This window comes from Phytophthora cinnamomi (assembly GCF_018691715.1).
Source record: "Phytophthora cinnamomi strain GKB4 chromosome Unknown Contig15, whole genome shotgun sequence".
NCBI classification, from domain to species: Eukaryota; Oomycota; class Peronosporomycetes; order Peronosporales; family Peronosporaceae; genus Phytophthora; species Phytophthora cinnamomi.
In genome coordinates, this window is record NW_027150948.1 from 379,565 (window position 1) to 399,389 (window position 19,825).

At 54.4% G+C, this 19,825-nt stretch overlaps 5 protein-coding genes across 6 annotated transcripts; 4 read left to right on the plus strand and 1 right to left on the minus strand.

The window, feature by feature from the left end:
- Positions 1-8,269: 8,269 nt before the first annotated feature.
- On the plus strand, positions 8,270-8,848 carry IUM83_09529 (serine hydrolase-like; the record flags this gene model as incomplete). The annotated part of the gene is made up of 1 exon (XM_067933974.1): positions 8,270-8,848. One exon carries the CDS (start codon positions 8,270-8,272, stop codon positions 8,846-8,848), a length of 579 nt encoding a protein of 192 aa, XP_067797049.1.
- Positions 8,849-10,029: 1,181 nt separating this feature from the next.
- On the minus strand, positions 10,030-10,415 carry IUM83_09530 (Peptidyl-prolyl cis-trans isomerase-like protein; the record flags this gene model as incomplete). Its single annotated transcript, XM_067933975.1, has 2 exons — positions 10,030-10,334; positions 10,403-10,415. 2 exons carry the CDS (start codon positions 10,413-10,415, stop codon positions 10,030-10,032), a joined length of 318 nt encoding a protein of 105 aa, XP_067796942.1.
- An 81-nt stretch (positions 10,416-10,496) lies between these two features.
- IUM83_09531 (Pol Polyprotein) lies at positions 10,497-11,712 on the plus strand (the record flags this gene model as incomplete). 2 transcript variants are annotated; one of them, XM_067933976.1, is made up of 2 exons in its annotated part: positions 10,497-11,374; positions 11,556-11,712. In XM_067933976.1, the coding sequence occupies 2 exons, from the start codon at positions 10,497-10,499 to the stop codon at positions 11,710-11,712; spliced, it is 1,035 nt and encodes a 344-aa protein (XP_067796940.1). The 2 variants fall into 2 exon arrangements, with proteins under 2 accessions (XP_067796940.1, XP_067796941.1); XM_067933977.1 differs by having other exon boundaries at positions 10,995-11,374.
- A 379-nt stretch (positions 11,713-12,091) lies between these two features.
- IUM83_09532 (Integrase catalytic core protein) lies at positions 12,092-13,447 on the plus strand (the record flags this gene model as incomplete). Its single annotated transcript, XM_067933978.1, has 1 exon — positions 12,092-13,447. One exon carries the CDS (start codon positions 12,092-12,094, stop codon positions 13,445-13,447), a length of 1,356 nt encoding a protein of 451 aa, XP_067796944.1.
- Positions 13,448-15,568: 2,121 nt separating this feature from the next.
- IUM83_09533 (Valyl-tRNA synthetase) lies at positions 15,569-19,482 on the plus strand (the record flags this gene model as incomplete). Its single annotated transcript, XM_067933979.1, has 9 exons — positions 15,569-16,628; positions 16,696-16,895; positions 16,986-17,417; positions 17,484-17,615; positions 17,689-17,841; positions 17,918-18,103; positions 18,788-18,873; positions 18,948-19,129; positions 19,226-19,482. The coding sequence occupies 9 exons, from the start codon at positions 15,569-15,571 to the stop codon at positions 19,480-19,482; spliced, it is 2,688 nt and encodes an 895-aa protein (XP_067796943.1).
- Positions 19,483-19,825: the final 343 nt, after the last annotated feature.

The window sequence follows — 19,825 nt, forward strand, 5'->3', positions numbered from 1 at the left end:
GCTCCGTCTTACGGAGATCTAATCGCTACAGCCCTTATCGAAGAGAAAATCTAGAGCCAAGTTCGTCAAGGAACGTCTTGACATCGCCGGCAGTCGCGCGCAGGGTGATGTTCTCACCTCAGCAAGGCTCACATACTTCAGCGTACGGGCCCACACCACCAGCTCCTGTAGCGTCGCCCCGTCAATCGACTCCGGCTCGATCATCCAGGTCAACAACCCCCGTGCGGTCACCCCGAACTCCTCGTACACAAATATTGTCAACTCCAACACGACCACCCCGTACTCCCCGTACTCCAGGATCGTCTAGGCGATCTAGGCCTTCACTATTGAAGACCGGGCGACCGCGTGACATGATTTGGAAGCACTACACCATTGAACGCGAAAACGGCAAAAAAAAACACGGGCGTTGCATCTACTGCGGCACGCTCAAGAAAAATGGTAAACCTAGTGGGAACTTGTTGAACCACTTGGTGAAGCCTAACCAGTGCCCTAGCGTCCCTATAGCTATTCAAACTTCACTACGACCTGTATCGGTTCCAGTACCAGCGACGACGAAAGAACCAAATGTGGAGCTTGCATCACATGATATTGATCAAGATGCTTTTGATCTGGCACTAGCTCGGGTGTTTTTGTCTGCGCACTGCCTTTCAATCTTGTGGAAGCTCAAGTATTTCGAGACTTTATTGCTTTGGTGGCACCGCCATTTTTGCAACAAGGTGTGGAATGCTGTTCGCTACCCTTTGCCGTTATTAGAGACGGACACTAATGCTACAAATGGCAAACAGATAGACCTTTCGCATTTGCGTGAAGGCATGACTATTGCAGACCGGTGGATTATGAGGCGACTGGTAAGTAAAAACCTGCAAGTCGATATTGGAATGATGCATTCTCTCTCACAATACTTGTGTTGCGTTATTGGGGGTTATAGGCCGCTGTAGTGTCGGAAGTGAACAATGGAATAGCTGCGAATCAGCTCGCGTCCAGTGTTGCGGCCATCCAAAGGTTTTTTGTGCAGGAGTTGTGCGATGTCTACATCGAATTCAGCAAGCCTGTGCTTTACGGCAATCGTTTGGAGGAAGGCGTCGCCCTTGAAGAACAGCATGCACAGAAGCGTTGCGCTCAAGCTACGCTGCATCGGTGCCTGGATTACTCGATGCGTTTGCTGCACCCTTTCACCCCGGTCGTCACGGAAGAGTTATGGCAGCGTATCCGCTACGCCGACCCGCTCACTACATCGCCAAGTGAACAGGACGTGGAAACCTCAATTTTGTGCTCCGATTACCCGGAAGAAGCTCACATGAGCTCTTGGATTGATGCAGATGCCGAGGAAAGGATGACGGTAAGTTTTTTTAGTGCTTTATGCTGCAACTCCATCTCAGCTATATATTTTTGCCTTCAGCTTGTTATCGACGTGATTCATGGAATCCGCTCGCTGCGGCACACCGTCAAAGTCCTGGCTCCGAATGCGACTCCTGTTGGTGACAGGTACGCTCGTCGATGGGCTGATTCTCACCGTCATACCCCATTGTTCTTACAATCTTTCCGTACTTTGCCACAGCGAGTTCCCTACGATTCGCATAGTGTGCTCCAACGCGACTGTGCACTCCGAGCTGAAGGACGCGCAGCGTGACCTCGAAACACAGTGCCGTGTGAATGTGGACATCTGCTGCAACCGTGATAGTACACTGCTTTTCTGCAACAGGCGTGTGATAGTAGGTTATCATAGTTGAGCAAAATGCACTTCAACCTATCTCTTAATCACTGGCACTAAGTATGATGTGAACTTGATGCGTAGATTCACGTCAAGTGTGATAGCCGTCTATCATAGATCAACGGCGACCTTTGATTTGATGTTGAGGAGCCACCTTTCAGTATGCCCCGAGGAAAGAAGAGGAGCCGAGATGATCCAAGCGATTCTGCCGCAGTAGCTGCGTCGCTCCAGTCCAAGCGAACGAGCAGCAGCACGAAGCGCACATACCGCTCGAAGATCAACACTATGAAGGAGTGGCTTCAACGTCACCACCCAGACTGTATTGACAGCGATGCAAGCGAGCTTCGCGTCCCCCTGCCGAAAAACGTCATCTTGGCGTTCTTTGGACACATCTGCAGCCCCGCACATGCATGTGACCGTGCCAACATGGACGCAAGAGACGCTCCAACCCCTCCGCTATCCGTGTTTTGTGTCTGGGGCTACCGTAGTGCGCTGGTTGACGTCTACCACAGTAAGTTGATTGAATTGGAGCAGCCAGCGGATACTGAATTGAGGCGAGTGCTTGATGGATACGAAAAAGTGATCAACAGCTTGAAGAAACGTGGGCTGATGAAGATAAATGAAGGGAAAAGTCAGCTGAAAACTAGTGGTTTTGATATGTTGGCGCTGAAGTTGATGACAATAACACCAGTGAAGAGAGGACAAGCATGGCATACAGTTCTGTTTGGGTGGGGTTATTTCGTCTTGATGTGGAACCTAATGAGTCGTTCGGACTCAATTAGCACCATTATGCTACAGCACATTGAATGGGTCGATGGCTGTCTCACTGTTGAGGAGCAAGGTCATAAAGGTGACCAGACTGGTGCTGAGAAATACGGAAAGCACGTGTACGCAAATCCATACGAACCTTCGCGTTGTCCTATTCTAGCTCTAGCGGTGCATCTATTTTGCTGCCCGGAGCGCTTAGCAGGTGGTAAACAGCAATTGTTTCTCGGTGACGATAGTAAAAATCGGTTTGGCCGAATGCTACGCCGTGTAATTGGTTCTTTGGGTGAAGACGAGATTTCAGTGCTAAGTTGCAGTCCTGGTGATATTGGAACGCACAGTCTACGCAAGGGCAGCAGTTCCTATGCCCTAGGACAAGTCAACGCCCCCACGCCCGTCTCCGTGTACCTAAGAATGGGCCAAAGCCTAGGAAAATTAAAACACCGGTACATTCATTTCGGCGAAGGAGCAGATCAGCTTTGCGGTAGAATGATTGCAGGGCTGCCATTTAATTCTGAGCAATTTGGGGTGCTGCCACCGCATTTTCCTCCGGTGGTAACAGCCCAAATGACTTGTGAATACTGGGAAAATTAGTGAGTGGCTTTGGAAATTATCCACGAGGCATACGGTCGTCGTTTCCGTATTTTGTGGCCTCGGTAATTCACCACGAACAGTTTTTGCGTGCTACCCTCAATTCTAGTCATCCGATTTTTGCAGCGAGAATTTTTTCGTCGAATCCTTTGCTAAATCTACAACGAGGCGCTACGGTTATAGCAATCGGTGCTTCTCCAGTCTGCGCGCTGAAAGCGACAGGCATACCAGCTCATCTTGCCATTGCAAAAGAGGTAAAAGATCTACGGCAAGAGGTCTCTGACCTAACCAATGAAATTAATCAGCTCAAGTCTGATGTATCCTCCGTGTTACCAGAAAATGTCGCTGCAAAAGTAGTTACTGAATTGAGGCAGCACTTTACTGTGAACGGAGTCGCCCCGGTATCGCTTCGAGACCTCTCTAGTCTTCGCTCCGACCTTGCAGCGGAGTTCCGAAGCGCGATCAGCGCTATTCAGCATCCTTACGATCCCAGAGCGGCTACGTCAACCGATGTGCAGCAACCAGATTGGCGGTCTTGGAGCTGGAACGACGGCCAACTTGCACATGTTGCACCTAAAGGCTGGGAGTTTCCTGCTCGAATGAGCGTGAAGCAGATGTGGAATCTATGGTTTTTTGGCAATAAGGACACCGGTATTCGACCGTATAGACTGATCAACAAGCAGCATGATATCAAAGTATCCGACAAGATGCGCCACTCACGCGTACGAAAAGTAATGGAGCATGTAGTTCATCTTGTAAATGAAGCAGGAATCTTACCAGAAGGAGTAAACAGTATCTCGGGAATGTCAGTGTCAGCAGCTGATGACGTCTTTGGCATCGCCTACGCAAATATGCTCTCCCCGTTATACGAAACTAAACCAAAGCGACCAGAAGAGATTACCTGTGGCACAATTTACAATCGACTGTGTAAATACCAGCAAAGAAAAACTAGTGAGCGCATACGCCAATTAAATTGAAAAGTACACATGACTCTGAGAATCTTACCTAGTAGCCAATCAGCTTGTGTGATATTTTGTGATCTGATTCCTATCACACTTGAAGTGGTTATATACTTTACTACGGTGGGATTTTCACCTGAGTAAGCATTTATAAAGGGGAAACGACGAAGCTGAAGTTGATCGCTTGTGAGAAGACTACGAACGTTTACCTCGTTAGCCAATTTCCCACTTCCAGAACCCGCGTGATGAAGTACACTTGACGTGTATTAGGTATCGTTTGCCCGAGTCTTTAATGGTAGGTACCCTGTACTCGATGTGCTATTGCCTTCAGCTTGCTAGTGTTTGGCAGGCAAATTCCAGATCCACGCCGCGAATTCCAGATCGAGTGCATTTCAGTGCAGTGAAGGAGGGTGTCCTACTCACGGAAACTTGATACGCTTGGTAGAACGAATAACGTGGTAATACTTTTCGTACGCCTCCCACTTTTTGAGGCCGGGATAGTAGTTGTAGACGTCGTCAGATATACGATCGAAACGATACCTGAAATCGAAACCCATGATGTTGAAGTAGTCGTCAGGTGTGATCTTGGTCCGTCGATATATATCTTCGACTTTGGCTTTATCGGCAATCAGCTTTTCGGCCAGCTCCAGTCGTTGCGCAGCTTTCACCTCCTTTCTCATCTGCATCCACGCCTGCGCCTTTTGACCAAGTTTTGACTTGGTAGCCCAAACCTTCACCTTCTCCGCAAGCCCCGACATGCCTCTTTCTTCTGCGTCGCTGGCACGATTCGTCGCTTTGAGCCCCCGAAGCGACCGCTTGGCGTCGATGTCTGCCCGTACCCCGCGGCTTTCTCCTGAGAGGATCGTACTCGATAACGTAACCTGGGAATCCGCTGCAGGTGCCGAGAGAGCCTCACCCCCCACTAGAAGGGCAAGGAGCGCCATCATAAGATGGAGCATGCACTTGTTCATCGTTCTTGCGTACAGTAGACGTTTTGCTGGAATGAAGCGAGTTGCCGAATGCGTGCTGGATGCGACATAAGTCCTGACCTTAATACTCAGGACGGATGCAGTTGGTAGATTTTGGTACTGTACATACAATCGTCACTGCCAGAGACAGGCGCGAAATAGCATAGCCAGGCATAGGTATCAGAGGTGTTGAATAATTATATTCATAATATTAACCTAGTGGGTTTTGCGGGGTTCACGGTGTCACGGAGGCAAAACTGGAATTTTGTCGTTGAATCCCCTCGATGCAGATCCCAGTACCACACTCATTTCACGCAGCCCGGGCCGGGCTGCCCGGCCTCCATCATCCTCTATTTTGCAGTGCCTCGAATAGACCTCCCCCCCCCCCCGTCCCTCCCCCGACGACGAGGTGTATCTTTTCCTATAACAGGTTTCGTCCACATCGCAACAGCTTCTACATTTAGAAAAACGATGAATATTTTGGATCAGAATAGAAAGGGAACAGCCCAAAGGCATCAGAATTCTAAGTACTACTACAACTTACTATACTGTTATACATACGAAACCTCTATGAATTAAATGATGATGGCATGCCGACAGATGCGATTTATTTTTCCGATTTGCTCCTCATCCACGTGTTTTCGCGAAAGAGCATGGTGTAATACTAGTGTACATGTATTGCGAGTTCCCCTCATACTGTATTTACCAAACCGGGCTGATCGGCCTAATCGATCGAAAGTTTGCCTATACAAATGCCAAGTCATTGGACAATCGACCAAGCTAAAACCGTATGTCATGAGCCACGATCACGGCGATTGAATACTTAAATACATAATATAGAAATTTGTAGGACCTCGGGCGATCTGCGGGACGACTGGGCTCGGTCGATTCAATCAATCGGGCCGGGAAATTTCAAGTAGAACCCGCAATATAATTAGGTGACCTTACTCCACGGTGGAGTAAGGTGGAGTTCACCGCCATGAGAGGATGCATCAAATGTGCATCAAATTAATAAGATGCATGCATCTTAGAACAGCTACAGACTTTTGCCAGTTTCATATTCCCGGTCACTTGCTATTTCTGGATCAAATGGGTAATTTTCAAGAGATCCAAACGAGAAATCCTGTCCAGTACCGAAATCAACGAGTCCCAGTGCGACTCGATCCGTCGATTACGGTACAGGGTTTCTCTTTTGGATCTCGTGATAGACAACGTTTACAAAAAAAAGTCAACAAAAAACCTCATTAGGTTTTTCTTAGCCAGATGCTCCGCCTCTCATTCTCAAAGAAGAGGCCCAGAAACAAGAATAAAAACAAATTTAAAGGTGCGCTACTGCTAATCTTGCACTAGATTACTTTGTTGTTGTTGTTGTTGGGGGGGGGTAGGATTAATAGCTTTTTGGCCGATCCGACCGAAATGGTCACCATATTTTTTAACAAATTACATCCGTAATTTTGAACCGATTCCAAAAAGCAACCCTAGAGTAACGTAATCACCATTATAGAAGGCTTCGCGCACCAAGCGTACTTTGTCGCTTTGTCGTATAACAAGCACACAGATCGAACGCACACCGCTATATTACTTCTACAATCCCTTCGGTAAGATGGCTCGCAGCCTTCGCGAGATCAAGGTACCGTTCTAAGAACTACACCTTTTCCAGGCCAAATTCACCAAGAACAAGGCCAAATTCACAAAGAACAAAATCAAATGCACTGAAGCCCAAATCAAATGCACAAAGTGCAAGGCCAAATGCACTTAAGCAAGTACAGTAGACCTTCCAAATAAAATACCCTGACAAATATGCAATTGTCAGTACTTGCTTCTTGCTGCTGGCTAGCAACCAACTGGCATGTCCTCGAGCGCCGCCACCTTGACGTGGAATCAGAGCGTGTGGCGGTAGCATGACGCACAAAGCTTCGCGGTCGCAACGCGGGGGAAGAGCGTCTCGAGCGAGCGTGTAGCGGTTATAGCGAGACGGCATGGCGCTCACGAAGAAGGTTGCAAAGTGAGCAAAGCCCAGCGTGCGTGAGACCCCCCTGGCCGCACGAGGCGAGCGAACCCAAGGATAAAGCAGGCAGCTCAGCTATTGGTGGAATCTAGGAGGGACAAGCAGGATTGGTGGGAGTGAAGGAGTGCCGTCGTGCTCAACGTGGTTGCTTTGGCGCGCAGTGGCGGGAATCCTTACGGCTGGTTCACCTACTAAACATAATAAACGTTGGCACATTCTATATAGTAGGATTGTGCACTTGAATTTGCGCATTGTGCATTTGATTTGGGTTTCAGTGCATTTGCTTTTGTTCTTTGTGAACTTGGCCTTGTTCTTGGTGAACTTGGCCTGGAAAAGGTGTACACGACAGGAAGCTGACAAGGCGCTTGCCAACGGTTCATCGACGCTTTTGACAGCGCCAACGGTGAAGACGTATTCACGGCATGAGAGGAGAGTGCGCGGTTGCAGGGTGCTCGCTCAGCGCCCTACTCCATCTCACAGAGGTTATTATCTCCCCTTCAGTGTACACCTTTTGTAGTATGTACACAAAATGTACCTTGGATACAATGCCATACAATGGTATCGCTGCTATATGTACCGGTACTCATAGCAATGTGGCGGGCCAGCACGTCAAAACAATCGCACCGGTATACATTCGAATGTACTCTAAGTTTCTCTCGGATCTAAGCGTTCCGTGGCAGGATGGCTACCTTATTGTCACGGCGGAGACTGATAGGGGTTCTCACGGTTGGAAAGTAAGTAAGTATCAGCAGCCAATCAAACCAAACCTTCGATCCCCACCCGTGAGTGCCGCTCTTTCTGGAAGAAAGGTACTGCTCGCCATTCGTCATACCAGCGATCATGATTCGTTGCGACTCGCTACTAGCGAGCGCCAAGCGCGCTGGCGTGGCTTGAAGCCGCCATGGTGGTCAACGAGATGGAGGGAACTGGAGGTGGCGGCGAAGAAGCTATGCTGCATGGAGCAAAAAGTAGCACTCGCTACTCTTATCAAGTTGCTCCGTGTGCGTGGGGATCGTGCTCTTGGCGGTGGGCATCTTGCGCTCGGGAGATGCGGTCATCGCCGTGACACTTATGTAGAGCGTGTTCGCTACGCAGCAGGAGATGGCCCTGACATAAAAAATATATTGAGTTATAATTGGTCAAAATAACACGCTTTACAGCAACACCACTGGAGATATTATTCGCCGTACCTTCCGAAGGTGGAGACGGATACGGTATCTGGAGATTGGGTGCAAAGGCTGAAATTGGCGAAGCGGCCAAGGCCGAGCTGGTCTGCATCGACGCGCCGTGGGCCGCCTCGGGCCCCGCGCCGGAGCTGGTGCGCTCGTTCTACGGCCAGAGCGGGCCGTTCTACCAGTGGTGGGACGCCCTCCGGCGCGAGGACGGCGCGGCCTACCGCTACGAGGGCCTCGAGCAGTCGCTGGACTACCTGGTGGGCCAGGTGCAGGCTCTGGGCGGCGTGGACGCCGTGCTGGGCTTCTCCCAGGGGGCGGCCGCCGCCACGCTCTTGACGGCGCACTACCTGGCCACCGTCGGCCGCGTGCCCTGGAGGGTCTGCGTGCTGGTGGGGGGATTCTACCCGCGCACGCCCGAGACGCGGCAGCTGCTGGACGCGGCCCGCACGTCCGCGGACGGGGCCATCGACGTGCCGTCGGTGCACGTGGTCGGGAGGGCGGACCCGCTAGCCCCCAAGGCGGAGAAGCTCTTCCGCAGCTTCGCGGCCGCGAGCAGAGTCCGCTTCGAGCACGACGAGGGCCACAAGTTCCCGTCGCCGCTCAAGCACGCGCAGATGTACCACGACATCGCCCAGGAGGTGCTGGCCAGGACGGCCCAGGCCTGGGGGTGACGGGGAGGACGTAATATTGCACACAATAGAGAGCGTCGTCGCCCTTTGCTCGCTCCGACAGGTCCCGGAAACTCTTCACTACACTTGCAAAACTCTCTGGTGTTCAGCGCGCTGTGCTGAAGCACAGGCACAAAATTAGCGAGTGTCCTCCTGGACAGAACTAGCGTTGTTGATGAACTGCGTCCCCCTCAATTTATCTAATGACGACACTATATGGGTCAAAGCGAACTACTGCTGCCAACTGTGGCAGCAGTAGTTCACTTTGGCAGGAGGTCTTCTGGCAGCTGTTGCCGCGGGTGATGTTCATCTCGTTCGCAACGAGAGTAAGAGCAGGAAACTGCCCTTGAGCGAAGAATTTGGCCGCAAGCGCAATTGAGGATATTCTTGGTGCAACCACTTCGCGATCTCGAAATGGCCCTGCCCTGGGCGCACGCTGAGGAGAGTGCCCACTCAGAGCAGGTCGGTCCGCGACTTTGTCCTGTTGATGCTGCAACCGAATTTAAATTGTACTACAATACACGTGCCAATGTCCGTTGCTAGCCGCTTTGTCCGTGTGTTTGGACAGGCCTCCACTGAAGCCATCAACTGTCGGAAACAGGGAAGCGTGATCGAACTTGCCGTAAAGCCATTTCACCACGTTGAGCTGGCCACTCGAAGCCGCGTTGATCAATATGCGCCATGGCTCGTACAAAATGCCCACCTCGCACAAATACTCCACAGTATGCAAGTGTCCTTCACAAATGGCAGCAAAATGAGAGTGCAGCGCCACCTTGCGTCCCAGAAGCCACTGCGCATGAGCGAGAGGGGCCTACCTGCATAGCTGCTCTAGCCCTTTCGTGATCCCGGGTTATTCTCATGCAGCCAACGGGCAAGCTCGTCACCGTGTCCCGATTCAGCTGCGCTCACCATGTCCTCCCCACCCCGCACAATAGCGTTCAGTTCGTCGCTGTCCTAAGTTTCATACTCAAGGATAACTTCCAGAATTTCAAGTTTTCGACTGGGTCGATTCGGTGGCTGGGTATCTTTGCTGGGTGTAATTATTCCCGTCATTTGCTCAAATGAAAAAGGAGGTCACCAGCGCTGTTACTCGAGGTACGATGCTGTTATGAGGGTTAAGAAGATGATACCAGGTGAGCATTTCCACGGCAGCGAGGACAGAAACTCGAGCCCACGACATTGCCCTAACCTGCAGCAACAATCGTTAGTGCGCCGTAGAGCTGGCCGAAGACGGAGTCGCCGCCCGCGCCCGTGGCCGTGGGGTCCCCCGCCTGCGCCATGAAGTTCTCCTGCACGTTGAAGAAGAGGCAGCCGTGGTAGTACTTGGCCTTGCACAGCTTGAGGAAGTTGGCGCACGCGCGCGGGCACTCGGTGTTGGAACTCGCAGTCGTTGCGTGCGATGGTACGGGCGGTTGCGGGCGTGAGTGGTCGCAGCCACAGTGGTTACCAAGGGTTGCAGGGCGGCGCGGTGGTTGCGAGGCGCGGCTCTCTGCACAGGAGTAGGAAACAGGTTAGATAATGCATCAGTTCTTCATTTCCCAGCTCCAGCTCACTTACCGTGATTTAACAGGTTATGAGCCCAATGGGCCCCGACACTTCCTCAAGCCCGCCCGAACCCGCCGACATCGTCCCAGACACTCAAGTTAGAAGACTGAGCACGACGACGGACCCGTTCGAGCTGTTCGAGGAGGCGCGCTCGCTCTCGGGCGCGTACGACGCTCACGCAAGGAGCGGTCGGGACTCTGACGCGAGCTCGGAGCGCATGGACCGAATTGAAGGGCTCCTCGAGGGGATGGCGGCGAAGTTTGCAGCGCAGCAGCTGCAGATGCAGACCCAGCTGCAGCAAGTGACAGAGGCGCAGCGTGCGCAGAAGGCACCACGGTCAAGTGGGCACAGGCTCTTTGCAACATCCTCCGAGCACGGGTCGGGCACCTTCGGCGACTACATGAAGACGCGCGACCGGAGCATGCGTATGGGCTCGCTGGACGAGTCCGCGGGAGCGAGGCCAGCACCAACACGGCTGCCGCATGCCGCACAAGAGCCGGAGTCGTTCCGAGCGCCGCAGCAGAACCCGCCGCCGCACGGAGCTGCTCCCGCGGCGCAGCAGCAGTACGTGCAGTTCGTCCCGCCGCAGAACTTCGGCCTGAAGATGCCGAAGATGAAGGACCTGGACTGGCCGGGGTTTCCGAAGTTCTCCGGCAAGGAGATTTACGCAGGGGTCGGTGCAGACTTCCTCGCGTGGGGCAAGAAGTTCGTGCAGCGCCTGGTGGCGGCGCAGTTGATGAGCGGCGGGGACTGGCCCGACGACTTCAAGATACTGGCATTGAACAACAAGTTGGAGGGGCCGGCGCTGGCCTTCTTCGACAAGATGCTGCCGAAGTGGGTGGCGGAGTCGAACACGGTGGAGCATGTCATGGACAGGATGCTGGGCTTCTACTCGACGAAGGTGCCGGTGTCGAAGGCGATGGACCTCATGTCCGAGACGAAGCCGAGCAACAAGACCTGGACGGAGCACTTCCAGTACCTAGTGTACGTGGCTGAGCGGGCAGGCTGCCCGGACCAGTTCGTGCTGCAGTGCCTCTGCGACTCAGCACCGGAACACGTGAAGAGGGCGATGCTGACTCGCCTGGACTCCAGTCGGGTTGACTACATCCAGCATGCATGGGAGCTCGTCGCGTTTGCGGCGGAGTATGAGATAAGCTCCGGCAAGACCCATGCTCGCAGTGGCGTGTCACGCAGTGGCCGCGGTGGTTTTGGTGGTCGAGGTGGCCACGGTGGCCAAGGTGGCCGAGGACAAGGATTCGTCGGACGTGTTGATGCCGGCGGAGATCGCGCGTGCTGGGGCTGTGGCAAGGAAGGCCACATGAAGCGCGACTGCCCTGGTGAAAAGACTCCGAAGGGCGGGAAGGTGACGCTCGCTGTGAGCAGTGCATGTACGACCCGTGGGCTGGCAGACGATGGCGTGTGGATCTTGGACAGTGGATCGAGTGTTCACCTGGTGAACGACGAGAGTCTACTGCGCGATACTGTGGACTACGTTGACTCGTGGAGCACCGCCAACGGAGGCGTGCTTAGTGTGACGAAGCGAGGGACGGTGGAGCTGCGCACCGTGGTGGACGGCAGCGAGAGCCGCGTCGACTTGACGAACGTGTACTACAGCAAGGGAGTGATTAATAACATCATCAGCTACGGCTTGCTTGAGGAAAAGGGGTGTACCTTACAAGGCTGAACAAGAGGAGCTACGTCATGCGTGAGTCGGACGAACGGCGCATCTTTGAGGTGCGACGCGCCAACGGTGTACTGCTGGTGGAGACTCTCGGTGGGTATGGCAAGCAGGAGCGCGTGAATGCAGTGATGGCAGCGGTCGAGAGCGGCGGCATCAGCGCCGATGCGGTGACCGAGTGCACGCTACTCGAGCTGCACAATCGCCTTGGCCATCTCGCGTTCGACACGCTGGAGCGCATGGCGGACGCTCCGGGTTCGGGCGTCAAGCTGACCAGTCGAGTCAGGCTGAACTGCCTCACTTGTGCACAAGGCAAGCAGCACAAGGTGAATCAATCCAAGAAGGACACGGGCCAGAACGCCCCGGTGGACAAGATCGGCGGTGTCATATGCAGTGACATCAAGGGGCCGATGACCCCGAGAGACAGGCACGGAAACCGCTACATGATCAACTTCGTGGACCACAGCTCAAACTACGTGAGAGCGTTCCTAGCTAAGAACAAGGTTGAGGCCACAAAGAAGTTCGAGCACTTCCTGGTCTTCTTTGAGAAGGAGTACAATTGCCGCATACACGTGCTGCGCACCGACGGCGGGGGCGAGTGCATGAACGTCGAGGAATTCTGTCGGGCGACCGGCGTGCGTCGGCAGGTGAGTGAAGCCAACAACCAGGCCTCGAACGGTAAGGCGGAGCGGATGCACAGGACAATCCTGAACATGGCCCGCTGCATGTTATTCGCGAGCGGGCTGCCGTTGAAGTTCTGGGGGTACGCGGTCGAGTACGCCGCGTACGTGCTCAACCGCAGCGCGTGCAGCGCCAACACCAGACGGATGTCGCCCATTGAGGTTCTGACGGGCAAGTGCCCGGACATGGCGGGCATCGTGACCTTCGGCAGTCCGTGCACGGTGTACCGAGACCCAGGCAAGAAGGCCTGGCAGCCAAGGGCCGAGGTGGGCATGATCGTCGGCAAGAACGACGAGACCAAGGGCTTCAAGGTGTACATCCCCAAGGACATGGTCGTGGTGACGACCCAGCACATCGAGAACGTCGAGACGCTCGACAGCAAACAGAATGTGCAGCTGCAGGCGCAGCTGAAGAGGGAGGATCCCGAGCTGTGGCGCTCGGTCGAGGAGCGTGAGGAGGCCACGCAGCAGAAGGAGAAGGTCCCCAAAAAGAAGAAGAAGCAGGCCAAGGGCAAGAAGAAGAAAAAGAAGGCACACGGCACGGATGGCGTCGGTGAAGACGCTGAAGGTGACCAAGGGTCAGAAGGAGCTGGGGAGCAGCTCGCCCCAATATGGCCAGCGCTGCTCCAGCAGCGAGAATGCAGACGCGGCACATGGGCGCCAAGCACGTGCCGGTCCAAGTGGTGCATGCCGTCGTGACGCCCGACCCGAGGAACTATCGAGAGGCGATGCGGGACGCGCGTGCGAACAAGTGGAAGGAGGCTATTAAGGTTGAATTCGAGGCGCTCGAGAGCAACAACACCTGGGAGGTGGTAGCGAGGCCTCGGAACAGCAAACTACTGCACACGAAGTGGGTCTTTAAGACCAAGACGCATGCTGACGGCACGGTAGAGCGTTACAAGGGCAGGCTTGTGGTATGCGGAAATGAACAGGAGTATGGGATCGATTACATCGTGACTTTTTCGGCCGTGTTGGACTTGACCACCGGCAAGTTGATCTTTGTGATGGCGCACGTCTGGGAAGTGCCGGCGCGCCACGGTGATGTGCCAAGTGCCTACGTCAAGGCTGACAAGGAGGAAGGGTTGGAGATCTACCTCTACATTCCGGACGGGATGGAGATCCCCGACGAGTTGCTCGCTCTGCTTGGGGTAAAGCACAAGGGCCAACTTGCGTTGCGTTTGATCAAGAGTCTGTACGGCCTTAAGCAGGCTGGCCGGTTGTGGAACAGGCTTCTTCACAAGATCCTGGTGAAGCTCGGGTTCTGCCAGTGCTACACGGACGGTTGTCTGTATTACAAGCGCGACGCGGGTGGTGTGACGCTTGTTGGCGTCTACGTCGACGACCTGCTGGTCACGGGTACAAGCAACGCTCGCGTGGACGCATTCTTCGAGGACATGGCTGTGCTGGAGCTCAAAGACTTGGGAGTCGTCTCGAAGTTCCTGGGCATCGGGTTCGAGTACGACAAGGACAAGGGGTGGCTGCTCGAGCAGCGCCAAGCGATCCTGGGGATGCTGGACAAGTTCGGGTTGAGCGAGGCGTCGGCAGTGCGGGTGCCTATTGGTGGCGAGCACGAGAGTGATGTCGATGGAGAGCTACTACCGAATGACGGGGCAGGTAGCCCTCAGAGGCCGACGGTGTAGACCTTCCAGTCCTTGGTCGGCAGTCTGTTGTGGGTCGCCCGGTGCACTAGGCCGGACATTGCCTACGCTGTGCATCGGGTGACGAGGCGCACGCACGAGCCTCGCGTAAGTGATTGGCGACTAGCTAAGAAGATTGCGCGCTACTTGAAAGGGACGGTGGACACTAAGTTCGCCATGCACGCGCCCAGGGGAAGCATGAGCGAGGACACTATTGTGGTGGAAGGGTACAGCGACGCCGACTTCGCCGGCGACCGCGTGGACCGCAAGTCGGTGAGCGGCGGTGTGCTGATGGTCTGTGGCATGGTGGTCGGATGGATCTGCAAGAAGCAGAGCAGCGTGGCCTTGTCGACCATGGAGGCGGAGTTCGTGGCAGCTTCGCAGGTGACGGCCGAAATGTTAGGCATCGTCGAGCTGCTGAGTGAGATAGGGATCAAGGTGGAGGTACCGTACAAGTTGCACGTGGACAACCAAGCGGCCATCAAGCAGATAGAAGGCGAAGACACGTCCGGGCGCGCGAAACACATCGATATAAGGCTGAAGTTTATCAAGGACTTGTCCAGGAACAAGGGTCTGAACGTCAGCTACTGCGAGTCGAAGTTGATGCGCGCGGACATCTTGACGAAGACCCTGCCGGCACCGAGGGTCGAGGAACTTCGGGTGCTCGTCATGCTCACGACGTGACCGCGCGAGAAGGAGTGTTGGAACTCGCAGTCGTTGCGTGCGATGGTACGGGCGGTTGCGGGCGGTTGCGGGCGTGAGTGGTCGCAGCCACAGTGGTTACCAAGGGTTGCAGGGCGGCGCGGTGGTTGCGAGGCGCGGCTCTCTGCACAGGAGTAGGAAACAGGTTAGATAATGCATCAGTTCTTCATTTCCCAGCTCCAGCTCACTTACCGTGATTTAACACTCGGCCACGAACAGGTCCAGCACCAGCGCCCCCACCGTCGTCTCCACCAGCACCGACATGCTGAAATGGTCCACAAATAAGTAACGCCAAAAGTGGGCTTGCCAAAAACAAACAGAAAAATTGAAATAGGGTTCTTGGCTGGGGCAAATTTTATTAATTTATTTATTATACTACAATCTACCGGTATTTCTCGGTCAAGATCCAAGGAGAATGTGTGATTTGATTAAAGTATACGCGGACTTAGACCGCACTTAAGCAGCTCTGTGGCTCGCGAGCATGATGCTGGCACGGCGCGGGTGTCTCCAGGGGCTGGCGTCGCGGCGCGTAGCTCTCCCCACAGGGCGGCTCGCTCGCTGCCTGGGGATGCGTTCGACGCTGCATCGCTCGGCGGTTCTGTCCATCCCCTCCTTGCCTTCCATCCCGCTCTCCAGCGAGTTGCGCGAGCGCGTGAAGACTTTGCCCCTGGCCGCCACGTACGACCCGACAGTTGTAGAGCGTGGATGGCAAGCGCACTGGCAGCAGGCGCTGCAGCAGCCGAACCCACAGTTGGAGAGCATGGCTACACCCTCGCCGCCCGTGTTCAGCATGATCCTGCCGCCGCCCAACGTCACGGGCGCGCTGCACCTGGGCCACGCGCTGACCGTGACCATCCAGGACGCCATCGCGCGCTGGCACCGCATGCGCGGCTTCGACGTGCGCTGGCTGCCGGGCCTGGACCACGCGGGCATCGCCACGCAGAGCGTCGTGGAGCGCAAGCTGCTGCGCGAGACGGGCCAGTCGCGCCACGACCTGGGGCGCCAGGCCTTCGTGCAGCAGGTCTGGGCCTGGAACGAGCGGTACGGCGGCCGCATCACGGCCCAGATCGACCGTCTGGGCGCCATCGTGAAGAAGGACCAGCCGTACTTCACGCTGGACGAGCAGCGGTCGCAGGCCGTGGTGGACGCCTTCGTCCAGCTGCACGACAAGGGCCTGGTGTACAGGCGACGCAGGATGGTCAACTGGTGCCCCACGCTGCAGACGGCCATCTCGGACATCGAGGTGGACCTGGAGCAGCTGGACAAGGCCACGAACAAGACGCTGCCCGGACGAGCGGAGCCCGTCGAGTTCGGCGTCATGCACAGGTTCAGGTACCAGGTGGCGGACTCGGACTCGGGAGAGTTCGTGGAGGTGGACACCACCCGACCCGAGACCATCTTCGGAGATGTGGCGGTCGCGGTCCACCCGGACGACAAGAGGTACAGGAAGTTCCATGGGAAATTCGTGGTGCACCCGTTCTCGAAGGAACGCATCCCGGTCGTCACCGACGAAGTGCTGGTGAACATGGAGCTGGGAACGGGTACGAGGGAGGAGGTGCTTTGGACTTTACTTACGGTCGAAGACTGATGTGTGGGTGCTGTGACCAGGTGTGGTGAAGGTCACCCCGGCGCATGACCCGAAGGATTTCGAGTGCGGACGGCGCCACGAGCTGCCCGAGGTTGAAGTGATTGACAAGCATGGCAAGCTGTGCGGCAACATCGATGAAAGGTTCATTGGCATGGACAGGTTCGACGCGCGCAAACGCGTCGTCGAGGAGCTGCAGGCCATGGATCTATACGTGGACAAGGTGTGTGGACATATACCTGCCAGTATGAGCCTTCTGTATTGGTCACATCTGATTTTGACCTACATTAATTCATTTGTTTTGGTACTGTAGCTCGACCACCCGACTGCCCTGTCGATCTGCTCGCGTTCGGGAGACATCATCGAGCCGCTGCTCATGCCGCAGTGGTACGTGGACTGCAGCGCCATGGCTAAGCGCGCCGCTGACAACGTCCGCAACGGAGTGATGACCATCGAGCCCAAGTCACATGCACACACGTGGTTTTTCTTCTTGGACAACATCCAGGATTGGTGCGTTAGCCGTCAGCTGTGGTGGGGTCACCGCATCCCAGCGTACCGCCTAAAACCTGGTACGGCTGGTACGCCGGGTGCGAGCGACCAGTGGTTTGTTGCATCATCTTTGGAGGAGGCCCGACAGAAGGCTGAGGCTGAGATCGGATGCAAACTGCAGGATGACGACCTAGAGCAAGATGTGGACGTGCTCGACACGTGGTTCAGTTCGGGCTTGCTTCCTCTGTCGGCTTTTGTAAGTTGCTGCCGTGACTCTGCTTACCGCGTGATTTCCATTGTTAACTCAATTTGATGCTATTAGGGATGGCCCAATGTGAACAATGATGAAGTTGTTACGAAAGACCTGATTTCCAGCTACCCGCTGGATGTAATGGAGACTGGTTCGGACATTCTATTTTTTTGGGTTGCGCGGATGGCAATGCTTTGCGAAGAGGTTTGTAAAGTCCTCAAGATGGCTGAGATCAAGTCGTGCACTTACACGTTGTTGTGTGCTGTTGGGCCTGTAGTTCTCCGGGCGCGTGCCGTTCGATAAGGTGCTGCTGCACCCTATGGTACGTGATAAGGCAGGGCGGAAGATGTCAAAGAGTATTGGAAATGTCATCGATCCGTTGCACGTGATTAATGGCATCAGCCTGGAACAGCTACTCACGGACTTGCAGGTAAGACTTGAAGCAAGGTGATACATTTATGTTAATAGCGTGCGATTTGTACTGACGATTTTCACGAATTGATCAGGGTGGAAATGTTAGCCCGCGCGAGCTGAAGAAGGCCGAGAAAGAACTGAAGAAGGAATACCCTTCGGGTATTCCTACGTGTGGTGCTGATGCTTTGCGTTTCACTCTGGCCTCGTACCTGCAGCAAGGCCGGCAGATCAACATGGACGTCCAGCGCGTCGTATCGTACCGCCATTTTTGCAACAAGGTGTGGAATGCTGTTCGCTACGCTTTGCCATTATTAGAGACGGACACAAATGCTACAAAGGGCAAACAGATAGACCTTTCGCATTTGCGTGAAGGCATGACTATTGCAGACCGGTGGATTATGAGTCGACTGGTAAGTAAAAACCTGCAAGTCGCTATTGGAATGATGCATTCTCTCTCACAATACTTGTGTTGCGTTATTGGGGGTTATAGGCAGCTGTAGTGTCGGAAGTGAACAATGGAATAGCTGCGAATCAGCTCGCGTCCAGTGTTGCGGCCATCCAAAGGTTTTTTGTGCAGGAGTTGTGCGATGTCTACATCGAATTCAGCAAGCCTGTGCTTTACGGCAATCGTTTGGAGGAAGGCGTCGCCATTGAAGAACAGCATGCACAGAAGCGTTGCGCTCAAGCTACGCTGCATCGGTGCCTGGATTACTCGATGCGTTTGCTGCACCCTTTCACCCCGTTCGTCACGGAAGAGTTATGGCAGCGTATCCGCTACGCCGACCCGCTCACTACATCGCCAAGTGAACAGGACGTGGAAACCTCAATTTTGTGCTCCGATTACCCGGAAGAAGCTCACATGAGCTCTTGGATTGATGCAGATGTCGAGGAAAGGATGACGGTAAGTTTTTTTTAGTGATTTATGCTGCAACTCCATCTCAGCTATTTATTTTTGCCTTCAGCTTGTTATCGACGTGATTCATGGAATCCGCTCGCTGCGGCACACCGTCAAAGTCCTGGCTCCGAATGCGACTCCTGTTGGTGACAGGTACGCTCGTCGATGGGCTGATTCTCACCGTCATACCCCCATTGTTCTTACAATCTTTCCGTACTTTGCCACAGCGAGTTCCCTACGATTCGCATAGTGTGCTCCAACGCGACTGTGCACTCCGAGCTGAAGGACGCGCAGCGTGACCTCGAAACACAGTGCCGTGTGAATGTGGACATCACCGTTACGGGCGATGGCTCGTCGTCGCTGTCGTCCCCTCACGTGCTGACGCACTCCGTGTCTGACTCCTGTCGAGGTTCGCTCTTGCCTATGAACAATTTGTGAGGTACTTCGAAGTAAACTCATATCCCGAACTGACGTATTTGCATGTCCGTTAAATTGATGCTTGTAGTGATGCTAGCAGTACCAGACGATGCCGAGACGACGCAGCGTGTAGCGAGCGAGATCTCTAGGCTTGAAAAGCGTGCCTTCAAGAGTGCTTCCGCTGCCGAAGCACTCATCCGCCGCCAAGAAGGCCCGCACTACGCCAGTAAGGTGCCCGAGTCAGTTCAAGCTCAAGACGCGCAGCGTCTCACGCAGCTGCAGACCGACTTGCACGCGACGGAGAAGAGTCTGGTCGCACTGCGCGAGCTCCAGCAGCTCTACTAGGTAACCGATCCTCGGGAACGAATCGTATAGACTTGTGAATCAATACTTTACTACGGTGGGATTTTCACCTGAGTAAGCATTTATAAAGGGGAAACGACGAAGCTGAAGTTGATCGCTTGTGAGAAGACTACGAACATTTACCTCGCTAGCCAATTTCCCACTTCCAGAACCCGCGTGATGAAGTACACTTGACGTGTATTAGGTATCGTTTGCCCGATTCTTTAATGGTAGGTACCCTGTACTCGATGTGCTATTGCCTTCAACTTGCTAGTGTTTGGCAGGCAAATTCCAGATCCACGCCGCGAATTCCAGATCGAGTGCATTTCAGTGCAGGGAAGGAGGG